General features: G+C 34.2%; 1 protein-coding gene and 1 pseudogene across 3 annotated transcripts; one reads left to right on the forward strand and one right to left on the reverse strand.

The window, feature by feature from the left end:
- The first annotated feature begins 152 nt into the window (after window positions 1–152).
- Window positions 153–5,030, forward strand: LOC112784937 (uncharacterized). 3 transcript variants are annotated; one of them, XM_025828306.3, is made up of 4 exons: window positions 153–434; window positions 838–951; window positions 1,519–1,623; window positions 4,639–5,030. In XM_025828306.3, exons 1-4 carry the CDS (start codon window positions 335–337, stop codon window positions 4,659–4,661), a joined length of 342 nt encoding a protein of 113 aa, XP_025684091.1. In that variant the 5' UTR covers window positions 153–334; the 3' UTR covers window positions 4,662–5,030. The 3 variants fall into 3 exon arrangements, with proteins under 3 accessions (XP_025684091.1, XP_025684090.1, XP_025684092.1); XM_025828305.3 differs by having other exon boundaries at window positions 199–434; window positions 1,519–1,655; XM_025828307.3 differs by lacking the exon at window positions 4,639–5,030 and adding an exon at window positions 1,713–1,818 and having other exon boundaries at window positions 199–434.
- Window positions 5,031–6,346: 1,316 nt separating this feature from the next.
- LOC112783168 (extra-large guanine nucleotide-binding protein 1-like) lies at window positions 6,347–13,180 on the reverse strand (annotated as a pseudogene).
- Between the last annotated feature and the right edge of the window lie 340 nt (window positions 13,181–13,520).

Raw genomic sequence — 13,520 nt, forward strand, 5'->3', positions numbered from 1 at the left:
CTTATTTGCATCTTAATTTTTTCAACCTGATCATATTCGATTCAATCGCTGAAAAAATTTATTTTCATTCAAATATAATTTTTAGTTTTTCAATATTTCATAGTATCAAATAATATTTATATGTTATTATTAAATTAAATTATTAATTCAGTCAGACTATGTTGTACAAAAGAAAAAAAAATTATAGTTTAAATTTTCACTTATTCATTATATGGGGAGATGACTGGTGCTCCACTCTGTTTCTTATTGTCTTGTTCACAAAACCTGTGTCACTGCATTTGGCACTGTAACGCAAAACCCGTGGAATCAACAAGAATTGCAGAGTATATTCGAAATGGGCGCTGAAAATGAAGAAGCCCCTGAGAGAGAGCTCAACACTTTGCCTCCTTCTAATGGATGGAAAAACCGCATCTTAATCCCAACCCTTCTTGCAGGTATCACTCTATTCTTATCTTCCTTCTATCATGTTCTCTATGATGAATATTTACTCACTTCTGGTTTAATTTTATATTTATTTTTGATATTTGGAGTTTTACGTGTTGTGTGAGAGAGAGAGAGAGAGAGAGAGAGAGATCCTATTTATTTCTGTCAATCCCAGTGCAACCTATGTGTTTGATTGTGAACTTTTATCATTCCTTTTGGGTGTCTATCATGCCTAATTAATTAATTAATCTAAACTGCTTAAATTGGAGGATCATGCCTAATAGTCTATGATGAATCTTTACCCATTTCTATTTTATGTTTAGTTTTAATGGGAATAGATAGAATGCTACAGAGTGTTGATACTGGTCTCTATTTGTTTTTGTTTGTTACCTTTATGATTGTTTTTGGGATTAGGGGTTGCTGGTGCTGGAACTGGATTAATCTCGAAGCATCGGAAGAGTCTTGGTCTTGCAAATATTACTGCCAGCTACGCTGCTAATTTTGCCATCGTCACTGGTTGCTATTGCGGTAATTGTTTGATTTTCTTATGATCAGATCCTTATCAGTTAAGAGTTTTGTAAATATGTTTTCATGTATTGTGTTTGATTATGTTGTTATCATAGATTATGACAGTTTGTTGCATTATACTATCTTATACTATTGTATGGACTTCGATCCTTCTTAATTTTCACATAACAGTATCATGTGATAAGAGAAAAAGATAAAAGTTTCAAGTTTCATTGCTAGCAATACCATTACCTGTGCAAGACAACTTATTTGTGTATTTGTCACTTTATTATATCTTCTTTCTATGATCAATGTCATTCTAAATGATGGTGCTGCCCTCCTCTGCTTTTGTCAAATTAGTTTGACTTCAACTATCAATTTCAAGGGCTCAAATTTGATACATTTTTGTAAAATATCAGCATGTTTGTTTTCAGTAAGAATAAATATCGTAAATCTTCAATTATCTGTGTTAGAACTACATCTTTTAGTCAAATATCAACATTAGAAGTGTGGATGGAGCATGAACATTTGATAATTCAGGTCATTATTTTGGATTAAATTGCAACTATGGTTTGTCTACATTGTCAGGGGCACGAGAATTTGTGACAGAAACTAGAAAAACAGGACCTGATGATTTATGGAACTCTGTAGTTGCTGGATTTGGAACAGGTGCTCTTCTAGGGCGTCTGCAAGGTCTGGTTCTGCTTTTTGCACTCTCCCTCTTGGTACATGCTGTTTTTTGTTATTGTAACAATGATATAAATTTCATGTTTGCTTGACAGGATCACATATTTTATAGAGAAAAAGATTTACTTTCAACTTTTCCACCCTATCCCCTTAACTCTTTTTTAACGATTCCAACATATTTATATAGTTTGGCTTTAATAACTGGTTTCAAAGATGATTAATCATGTTGCTCGTGAACATAGATTTGCGAGTATCACTCTATTCGTGCTTAGGGTAATATGTTTAGAATTTAGATTACATTCAAACTTCCTTTCACAGGGTTCATCTAATGTAGAAAAAAGTGTATATTAAAGCAGATATGTTTAAGTTTAGATGTTGAAAATGGAAATAAGGATGAACCAGTTAGACCGAAAGAGAGGAAATTAAAAAATAATGACACAATTCAATGTTGGAGAGTAGAACAAGAATCAGAGACACACTCAAGCAAAAGAACTCAAATTCAATAGATAGGAGCAGGGATAGCAGTTGACGTTGGTAGAAATCCCCGCCACCTCATTTGTTCATCCTTAATCTCCATTTCAGGATGTCTCTGAACTAGAAAAATAATGTTACTAAAATTTTAGAAAGTTAAACAAAGAAAGTAAAACGAATATATTTCTATAAGTGAGCTCGGACAGAGAGAGAGAGGGCTTGATGACGAGGACAGAGAAGACGAGTTCAGGGCCGACGACGGAGACTGGCTTGATGATGACGATGGAGACTGCGACGCCAACAACTTCGAGCAGACCTTCTGGCGACGTCGAGGAGAAGAGGATCCAGGAGGCTAGGGCCGATCAGACCTTCGAGAGGCGACGACGTCGACCGCTGTCTGTCACCGCCGGCGGCGAAAGTGGTGGCGTTCTGATAGGGTTTAGCATGGGCAGGTGAATTGTGAGAGAGAGATAAGGGGGGCTTTCGTTGGTGAATTGTGACTTGCGAGAGAGAGAAGGCGTGTTCTGCTTTTGTTTTTTAGTAATTCAAAAAATCGAAAATAAAAGTGTGTTCGAAATACCATTGAATAGAATTCTCAAACAAAAGAATTTTTTAGTTTGGAATACAATAAGCCGAAAACTCAGGTGAAGTTGATTATATCTGAAAATGAAAATTTAGTCAAATTAATTAAATCATTTAACGGTTCTTATATATCAACTATACGTAAAATTGATTGTATCTAAATTTTCACCATATAATAAAAATGTTATTTTCAATTTTTAAGAGAATTTTAATTTTCACGTGTTCAAAATAAATGAGACAAAAAAAATTGATTTGCAATTCTAGCATTATGAAAGATTGAAATATTAAAATTATTCTTAATAAATACATATAAATAAATAAAAAATTACACAAACAAAATAATAAAAAACACACTATTCATTTCATTTATCAAATTAATTATTTTAATTATGAATTTAAATCTAAAATAAAATTAAAATTTATTTTTAAAAAAATAGAATCTTTAATACTTTTTAAACACGAGGAATTGATTGGTTCAATCGGTTTGATAGATTTTTTTACCAATCTTTTCTTCTTTTGTCAGGTGATTTTTTTTTTTGTCTCACAAGAGACCCATTTACACTTTTTAATTTTAACATGAAGATTAGAATGGAATAGAACTCTGTTATGGAGACGTGTGGTGTCAGCGATGGAGTAATCGGATGGTGCAAGTTGGAGATGACTTATCGGACGGTCCAATTTCCTGGTGACAAAATGGACTATTCGAATTGTTCCTCTCCAGCCATATGTCGCATGCGCGTTGCTCCCCACAAAAAGGTGCCCCTTTAACCTAACACACTCACTTTACTACATTTACACCCACCTTCCGAGTCACTTTCACCTTCATCTTCACCCAATAGGCATTCTCTCTACTTCTTCCTCCTTGAACAAGTTCTGCTTCATCTACTTCATTGAAAAAAAAATTAAAATGTCAAAGAAACAAAAATCTAGAGATGTTAATCGTCCTAAACTTCATGTTGTAAAATATTTCAGTCATTCTGATTATATAAGTTTATTAATTAAATTTTTTTATATTTCAAAATTATAATTATTATTCTTAGAAATTTAATTATAATTGTTGTTGTTAGAAGCTGAACTGAAAAATAGATATATGGCAGAATTATTATTATTATTGATAGAAATTTAGGAATATATGTTTAAATAATAGTTAGAAATACGTATGTTTAAATGTAGTTAATTCTTGTTTAGAATTTTTTGTAATAATTTTATAAATTATAATTAATTAGTTAATTGTTATAATTAATTTTAGAAATTTAGGAATATATATTTAAATAATAGTTAGAAATATGTATGTTTAAATGTAGTTAATGCTTGTTTAGAATTTTTTGTAATAATTTTAGAAATTATAATTTTATAAATTATAGTAATTTTTCGTAACAATAAATAAACTAAATCGGTATATAATTTTTTTTGGAATAATGTTGATAACTTCGATTAATAATTAGGATTTGTAAAATATAATGTATTTGCTTTTTTGGTAATAATTATTTGTTTATTGTTAACTTTTTAATTGACATAAATATGTTATTATAGTTGAGGTTTTAATATTATTACAATAGAATATTATTAGTTAGATAAAAATTGGAAGTATCTATTAGTTATTATTATTTGTAGTAAGTTAGAAATAATCTCTAAGATTATTAATTAAATTTAGAAGTTAAAATATTATTACTTAATAAATTTGATTCAGTAAAATTATTTGTTTTAATTAGATTTAGTAAAATTATCTATGATAGTTGTGGAATTTTAATTAATATTTCTTGTTTAGTTAATTGTGAAATTTTTTCAATAATGTAGTTAATTAATTGATAGGTTAACATAGTAATTACTAAATTTAGTAATTAACAAAAAGTTTAGCATGAGATTAATAAATTAGTTGCTATAGTTAGAAAATTATTATATTTTAGTAGTAAATTAGTAATTGTTAATGATATGACCAATAATTTGTTATGTTTTTGACTTTTGTAGAGTTTATGGATGTTGACATGTGATCACTATGTCCCTTCGGATCGGTACAACGGCACTTCGTTTGCGAATGCATTTGCCACGTCTATCACATTTGGAGCCATAGTGCCGTCACCTTGATCTTCATCTCCGATTGGAGTAACAACTTCGTAATTGCTTTCGAACTCCTCCTCACTGTCACTATTGTAATCTTCCCATACAATATTTCGGTCGGCCTCAGATTGTTCGAATTCAATGTACAACTCGATGAACGAGATTTGAGCACGACTTTCAATATACGTTGAAAACATCTCTTGCATACTCGCTTCGTCCGTTATATATTTAGTTTGAAATTGAACGAATTCACCAAATACTGGTATGTGATATCTATATAAAATACATGATATTTTTCTTGACATCTCAGAATCTATCTTCTCACAAATCACACCTTTGAGCTCTTCAAATGAGATTGTGAAAGGAATAACATCTAACGGATCTTCACAAATAAATTTTACTCCTTCAGATGTTTGTAATAAAATCTGACCAAAATAATACACTTTTAAAAGAACTCTATCATCTATTTCTTTCACTCACCTAAACAGAAACAGAAACTTTACTATCAATTTTTTTTCTTCATACCAAAGAAGAGAGATACGGGAGCATAAGAAAGAAGAAGAACAAACCGAAGAAGAAGAGGGATCTGATAAGTAGTTTACGCGTTACACACACACATATATTTATAAATCGGACCAGCGATCATTAAAAAAAAATATAATAATCAATTCGAACCGTCCGATTTGATTTTCAAAAAATTTAAAAAAAAATTAATACATATAGAAGACGGATGGTCCGATTAGCTTCTTCTATCAAAATTCAAATCTTCCCTCCATGCAAAACGGATTCGTCCGATTTGTGAACAAAATTTTTCACCCAAAAAAATCAAATGGTCCAATTTCTTCATACCAAAACTCAGAAAAAGCTCTCCCACATATTTGCCTAGCACTTCCAAAATCCATAACAAAACATAACACATGCATAACTTCCATAACCAAAAAAATGACCCACCAATTCACACTAAACTTAATTGAATAGATCGGTCCACATCAATTTTCAGAAGATTATGAAAATCTTCGCGGAGTTTATTACGAAAAAACGTGTTCATCACTTCACCCAATCATATAAAGCATATTGCAATGACATTTATTGAAAGATGAAAAATAAAGTCTGACAAATAAACTCAATAATCACTGAAGAATAAATCTCCTTAATCACAAATCAGGCAAATAATTCAACTTTATCGTTCTTCAAGCGTGATCAATAATCACTGAAAAATAAATCTCCTTAATCACAATCATATACCAAAATAGCTCAAGAATAAATCTCCTTAATCACAATCATATACCAAAATAGCTCAGAAAAACTTTGCCAAAATTTGAAATTTAAAAAATTTAAAGGAAATAATTGATTAATCGAATATGAAGGTATCATAAAAGTAGAAATAACGTAATATTATTGTCACTTCGTAGCAATCATTTAATATTGTCTTGTTGAATCATTAGATACTTCTGTTTTTTTTTTCATTTATTAAAAAAAAATTAATGCAATTTCAGCCTGCACACCATCTTAAGTTTGCAACTATAAATGGCCACCCATCGAATACAAAAACATCAATATATATATATATATATATATATATATATGTAAAAATGAATTTGAACACTACACCTTGATCTGTGCTGGCATGTTTTAACACAACATATACTCTAACAGATATCTAGTGTAGATTACAACTCAGTAGCCTGTAGAAGGAATGTGCTTCCACGTCACTGGCACTGCTCCCTTGTAAACATTTATATGTACACAGACAGAATGCAAGTCTTACATGAGTTGTGTATGGAGTATGGACTAACCACCATGAACTGAACTAGCATTCATTGAAAGAGAATGAACTGTCCTCAGTGCTATACATAGAGTTATCACTTAAACTAAAGTTTAGTCGCTCTTGATTCCATTTTACAATCTCTAGCATATTTAAGTGCTGCATCAACTTAACTGCTATGTGATGGGACGCTAGCTGAGCAAGAGAAGAGTTATTGTTAATGCTGTTTTTGTTGTTGCCGGAACATTGACGGCTAATTACAGGGTGAAAATCAGCGAACCATTTGCACCGAGTTGGTGGAACTTGTTTTATTTTCTCCTCAAACTGATCTAGTTTGTTTAGTATCAGCAGGAAGTCCATTTTCTCAAAAGTTGGATGAGTAACAATGGTTTCAAAAAGCTTCCTGCTTGATAACATCTTGTTAGTGATGCAACCATTTCCTTCCGCAGAAAATTGATCGTAGTCACTCAAGGCAACAGAGAAGACGACCATGCCAACATCCTCTAACATCTCTAGCCACTTGCAATTTTCTCCTATTCCTCTTGCATGCGCTGTAATTAGTTGATACCTGTAAACCAAACAATGAATGAAAAGCACACTACAGATCAGAAAGCTTTCATATCCGCTCTGCACATGTCATTCTTTCCACTAAAAAACTTTTCATTTATGAGGGCATATTTAAGTTCATAAAAGTAACATTTTTCAGATGTTTAAAGATAGTTTTCCAAACATATGAATGCATCATTCTTGGAAACATATGTCAACTTTTACACAATAAACCTGACTGTTGCATTTTGATAGCATGCCTCTGTGATCTAAGCATCAATGAAGTAAAAGAAAAAACCGTTCACCAGATGTCATTTGACTATAAATACATTCATGTTGGTAGAAAGAACCTCCATTTTGTTTGATAAACATAACAACAGCAATAGCAGAGAACCAGAGCATAACACAATCACTTTCCGATGCATTTATGATGGGGATAAACTTTTCATCAACTTCATAGACACCCTACTCCTACAGTAGGTACGCTGTATTATGCTAAAACATGATAACAGCAATAACAGAACATTTCTCACATATCATAATTGGCAACTAGTTAGCCACAAAACTTTTGGCTTACCTAGCAAAAGAATCATGTAAACCGATGGTATCAACAGTTTCCTCAGGAGTTGATGTGGGAAATGAGAACTCCACACAAGCCAGTCCATTGGATGAAGTAACTCCTTCAGCATAGAGAGTATCTAAATCTGATGGCTCATAATCAGCCCTCAATATCTCAACAACCTTAACAAAGATTTTACATGTCATAAACATTGTCCTTGGGCAGCACAAGATTCTCAAGCCACTCATCAAGCAATAATTTTCAAAAGAAAAGTAAAGAAATATATGCAATAATTATAATAAATAGATAGAAATATGGCACAAGAACTTCATAGACACTCCTGATGAAAAAATATTCGCTTAAAAGGAGAATAAGTTTATTGGTTTGGCATCATATAGATTATTTAGCTAGCATAACTAAAAGCATAAAAGAAAGGGGTTGACGACCAGCCAAATAATTGACCTAAGAAAGTATAAAGCATATGCTAGGCTCATATAAACTCTCTATATGGAACTTAAATGCTTTCTATAGCACAACCGTCACTTCCCTTGATTAAGGTTCTCTATAATAGAATGTTCTGAATGCAGTAACCAAAACCTTTGATTAGAATTAACCTAAGCAACAAGTAAAAATCATTATCCCTACCCTCCATCAGTTTGCTCATTTTTTATTTGCACAGGGTCCTAATTGATTAAAGATAAATCTGTTTGATATAATAGATAGAATTTCCTAAACTACCAGAATCAGACAAGATATTTATATATTCAAATAAATAATAATTACTCTTTGGAACAAAATAAACATTACAAAAAGATTATGTTGTGAAAAGTTATTGACATTTTGAGATTTCTTATACCCAGAATTTTAACACTATCATCCATAAGAAATTCTTGCCTAAGCACAAATTTACCAGCCTGGAGTTCTTAAAGAGTGCCTTAATTAGCTGTTCCCTTTCATACATATCATAGAGTTAAATATTTATTTATCCTACTCAATAGAGGACTCCAGTATCTAGTCACAAAATCCACCCATGTCTTTCTTAAAGTTCTCTCACCGCCACCAACTCAAAAGACATCCTGCTCTTAGCATTTTCATCCATAAGCAAGCAATTATATAAATATGTAAATGTCAGCCATACGATCATATGGAATCAAAGTGTCAAGAGCACATGTACACGAAAAAAAAAACAAAAAAAAAAAACAAAAAAATGAGCTCATACCCGCTCTAAGAAATAACTAGCAACACTTGGTAGCATTTCTATTTCTCTTCTTCTTTTGTAGGTAGCCTTAATGGCTGCACTACTCCACATCTCCTCAATCAATGGTGCATATTCACGAGTAGTTGCAGGAAAGATGGCATCAAGTTTGCCCGAAGCCATAGTTCTCAGCAGCCAATCAGAGAAAGCTTTTAGCCTTGTGCCAATGGAATAGATCGTCTTGTTGTTTGAACTGTTGTTAACCACAATGGAATCATCCAATCTTTAGTACAAATGGACAAGCAAAATTTGATATTTCTCTGCTTGATATACAGTATTTCCTTTTTACAATTCTAAATTTAATTTGAGCAGCATCCCATAGTAGTAAAGTCCTATGTGTGTGTGTGTGTGACAATTTTCAATGTTCAGTCTACAGTTGTCACTTTGGATGGAACAAGGTAAGATATAACTATTTCATTTTAGTACACACTAAAAGTTGTGACCCATAATGGCACTTGAAGACATTTTAGACACTAATAATACACACCAATTCTGCACATATACAAGCTTGCTGCAAACCATTTTAATAGGGCTGAAGAAGGATTGAGTTGAAGCAAAACAGAAAGAATGTGAAGTTGAGATAATTGACAGAATTGAAGATTTTGTATATTGAATTGAATATGGGTTTTCAGCATATGACCTAGAACATTATGATGAATTTATATACAATTAGAGGTTACACACTCCACACGCATATAGTCTTGCATAACTTAAGTAACTACCAATTGCTCAAAACAGAATTGATAACAGATTGAAAACAGAATTATGGAATTGGTAAGCCTCAGTTGCTTGTCTGTGAAGGAAGTCTCTAAGCTTCATTACATTTGGATGACCAACTAGATGGTGACCATTTGATGCATATTAAACCATGTCTATGGTGCTTTAGAAGGAAGAAAGCTAGGCCAAGTAGTCAATTTAGTAGAAGAAAAAGGAGAAATTGAACTCATACCTGTAGAATCAAGTACATCAGATTGTCTTTTCTTCATATTCCACAGACTTTCTTCCTCAAAACGCTCACACCTTCAAGTAGTAAACCAATATAAGAATATACGTTCGTTTGAATGGTCAACTTTATACTTTCACGTTCTTCTTTTGAGAAAGGGATGTCTTTGTAAAGTATCTTGGCCTGCCATAACCATTTACAATTCTCTAACTATATTTATTTCTTAGCTTTTAGCAACAGATATCTTATTCGAGAAAGAATCAGTACAAAGTAGGAAACTGTTGCCCAATCAACTACACTACAACATATCACAAAAAGAATTATGACTAAGTTTGTATTTATGTTTAAACTTTAGACTACTACTCCCAAAAGCATTTCACATGTCAGTTTTATAAGTTACATGAATTATCATTTTGTTGAGCACACTTACCACCCACATTTGTCCAACATAATCTTCCCAACTAGTAACTAACAAATGAAAAATCACCTGCTTAAAAATAGCACTTGTTCCAGATCCACCATAGCCAACTAAGAGGAGCTTCTGAACTATTCCATGCTCAAGGTAATCAGGAACTCTTTTGCTAACTGGACTGGAGGTTCGTTCCCCACACAAAATTAAACATTTAGAAGGAACTGGCAGGGACAGTAAAGCACATACAAGCTTCGTTCCAGACTATACAAGCAACAGAATACTGTGTTATAATGAAAGAAAACAAACAAAATAAGACAAATAGTCTTCACAAAACAAAAAATAAATAAAGAAATAAAGAAAAAAAAAGGAACATCACCTTTCCCCATATATTCCCTCTTATATTTTTCTGTCCCTCTTCTTGGTATGAACCATCCTCATTAACCCAAAAATGTGGGTTACCAGCGCATTGAACTCCTGCCAACTGCCAAACAACAACAATTTTGTTCAACAACGAACAAGTTATTAGGAGTTTAAGGCACATCCTTCTAAATTCCTTCAAAAAATATTTTCCTTTCATATAATTATGGAATATAATTTTAACCTGCAACATTCGGAGCTCGACTTCTGTTATTTCCCTGCCATTGATGTAAACCTGCGTGTTCCCATTGCTAGCATCCGGCTTGATTGGACCCCCAACATTCAGATGGGGACTGATAATTCTGCAAGGCTTCTGTCCTTCCTGTGAAATTCACAGAAAACAATCATGATCCACAACAAATCACAAGCAGTTAACCAATAATCAATGATACAAATGCATATAAAAAAACAGAACAAACATACCTCTCCCCAAAGACCAGATACTTTATCATACCAATAACTCCCCGGCTTAAGCTTCTTCGGAGGAGCAGCGCAGTTCTGCAACGTAACCAGTTCCTCAAACGAAAGTGGCCTCCCATTGACACAAATATACTCCGGAGGAAGTTGATTCACCTCACAAAACCTCTCAGCCTTCATTATCTGCCGAACCTCCAACTCATTAAGCAACCTCCTGAAAATCCTAGAGCACTTCCCTAAAACTCTCTCTTTTAGACTCATCAATTGGATACCCAATACAATCAACACACTTTCTTCCTTCAGGCATTGAACCCATAGCATCAAGCACGCAATTCCCACAATACTTTGCAGAACAAACCAGACACACCTCTTTCTCCGTGAACCTGCTACCCTTGAAACACCGGTAGCACAAACCTTTGTTTCCATTAGTCACAGGAGCCGGCTTAACCGGTTCACATTCATCGACCAAAGCTTCATTACGATTACCATCACCATCAGCATCATCATTATCTGAATCATTATTAACAGTGAAAGTAAGAATAGGTGCACGTTTAACATCACACGCATATTCACGTTCGTCGTTAAAATCTGCATTCTTTGCAGATGAATGACTAGACGATTCGAAATCCAAACTCAATAAGGAATCGGTGAACGCCCAATTTGAATAGTTGAAATCTGAACTCTCCTTCACGCCATGCAAGTTTCTCAACTCGTGCGATTGTTCCTCGCTGCTGAACTCGCCCGCGTCGTTGCTCCGACCGGCGCCGTCTTCGAAGGCGATCACAGAGGTCGTAGACACGGTGGTATTGCTGTCGCCGGAACCGACATTGCTGCTTCGGTTGAAAGCTCTCATGGAAGCAGGAGAAGACGCTGGTCCTGTGCCGTGCGGTTTGAGCTCCTTGTTGAATCTCGTGCTGCAGTTCGCCGGCGCCGGCATCGGATGCGCCATCGGAATAGACATGTCGACGCTTAGCGACACATCCCGGGGAATATCGAGCCAAGATTGATGAACGTAACGGAACCGTCAACATGGAAAATAAAAAATGGAAGCTCTTCAAGCACATCTAAGGTTCGAACCAAAACCACAAATTAACATTTCAAAATAAAGGGAAAAAGTGAGTTTTCTTTCTTTCTTTCTTGCTTTCTTTATTTCTAAACCAAAAAAAAAAAGGTCGCCTAGGAGTTTGGAATCTGATGTAAACAAAGAAAAAGAACACCGACTGTAGTAAGAAGAAAGGTGATGAGTGAAAGTGAGAATGAGATTTACTAGCAATTGTTCCCCTAAGCCACGGCTTGATGGTGAAGCCAAATGCGACTCACCCCTCTGTGTGTTGTCCTCCGTAACAGGTAAATTGGTGAGTTGGTGAGTTTGGGTTATGGGTCTCTTTGTTCGTTCGTTTTTGGGCCATGGGGATAGTCTAAAAAAAGGTGTTGGGTTGGGTAGGAGGATAATTGATGAAGTCACCGTCGTGTTTCGTGGATTAAGCAGAACCGCCAGCATCATCGCCGTTCTCTGCAGGGGCTCTTCTTCTCCCTCCTACATGGATACACACCAGAACTTTCTGTGTCGGAGGAGACCATACCCGATGACTTGGAGCATCATCGAAAGACCCATCTTTTGTCATGTTCAACGTTGACATTTCCGGCCTCGCGGCGCAAATGATGAGAACAGTCAGCAAATGCGGAGCAGATTTGGTGGCAATGGAAACTAAATCAGAGCTGCTCCTTCTTCTGCGTTGTGAAGACTGACAGAAGCGCGGTGAGCGAGAGGAGCAAATGGAGTTGCCAATTGAAGGAAGAGCGAGCAGTCATTGGAGCGCATCAGAAGAGGCAAGGGGAAACTGATTATCTGGGTTGGGATGAGTTTGTTGGGGATGGGTCTTTTTGTCCGGGTCGGGTTCTTCTTTGAGTTGTGATCCGGTTCAGTTGGGCTTCTCTAATTGGGTTGTACAATTAATGCTTATTGTGTTTAGGGATGGAAATAGGGCAGGTCTTATGGTCTGTCATGTACTCATTTGGCCTAAGCTTGGTCTACAGCTTGTTATAGTTAATTTGTAAATAGATTGTACATAATAATAGTCAATTTGCAAATAGATTGTATGTATAAGTAATGACTTATCAACAAAATAATATCATACTTTAATTAAATTTTGCATATTCATACTTACAGAAGGTGAATATCATACTCTAAATCCTTACATTTAGCCATGAACATTTTACTCTCAGTCATTATAGTGAGTCAGCATGCTTGAGATCGAAATTAACTTCATATAATTCAAATTCTACATTTCAAATGGCACTCAAATTTATGCTATATGAACTTTTATCCAAGGAGGAGATATTATTGGTTTGCTCTCTTTATATAAAAAATGTTAATAATTTCAAATTCTTAATCATTGTCACCACCACAAAAAAATATGTAAACAATTTCAATGTCCATCCATATTGATTACCAAACGAGCTTTTAGAGAACATGAT

This window comes from Arachis hypogaea, chromosome 20 (assembly GCF_003086295.3).
Source record: "Arachis hypogaea cultivar Tifrunner chromosome 20, arahy.Tifrunner.gnm2.J5K5, whole genome shotgun sequence".
NCBI classification, from domain to species: Eukaryota; Viridiplantae; Streptophyta; class Magnoliopsida; order Fabales; family Fabaceae; genus Arachis; species Arachis hypogaea.

Coding starts and splice junctions, on each gene's coding strand:
- LOC112784937 (XM_025828305.3), top strand. CDS start 335: ATGGGCGCTGAAAATGAAGAAGCCCCTGAGAGAGAGCTCAACACTTTG. Junction 952..1,518: donor CGTCACTGGTTGCTATTGCG/GTAATTGTTTGA, acceptor CTACATTGTCAG/GGGCACGAGAATTTGTGACA. Junction 1,656..4,638: donor TTTTTGCACTCTCCCTCTTG/GTACATGCTGTT, acceptor TGACTTTTGTAG/AGTTTATGGATGTTGACATG.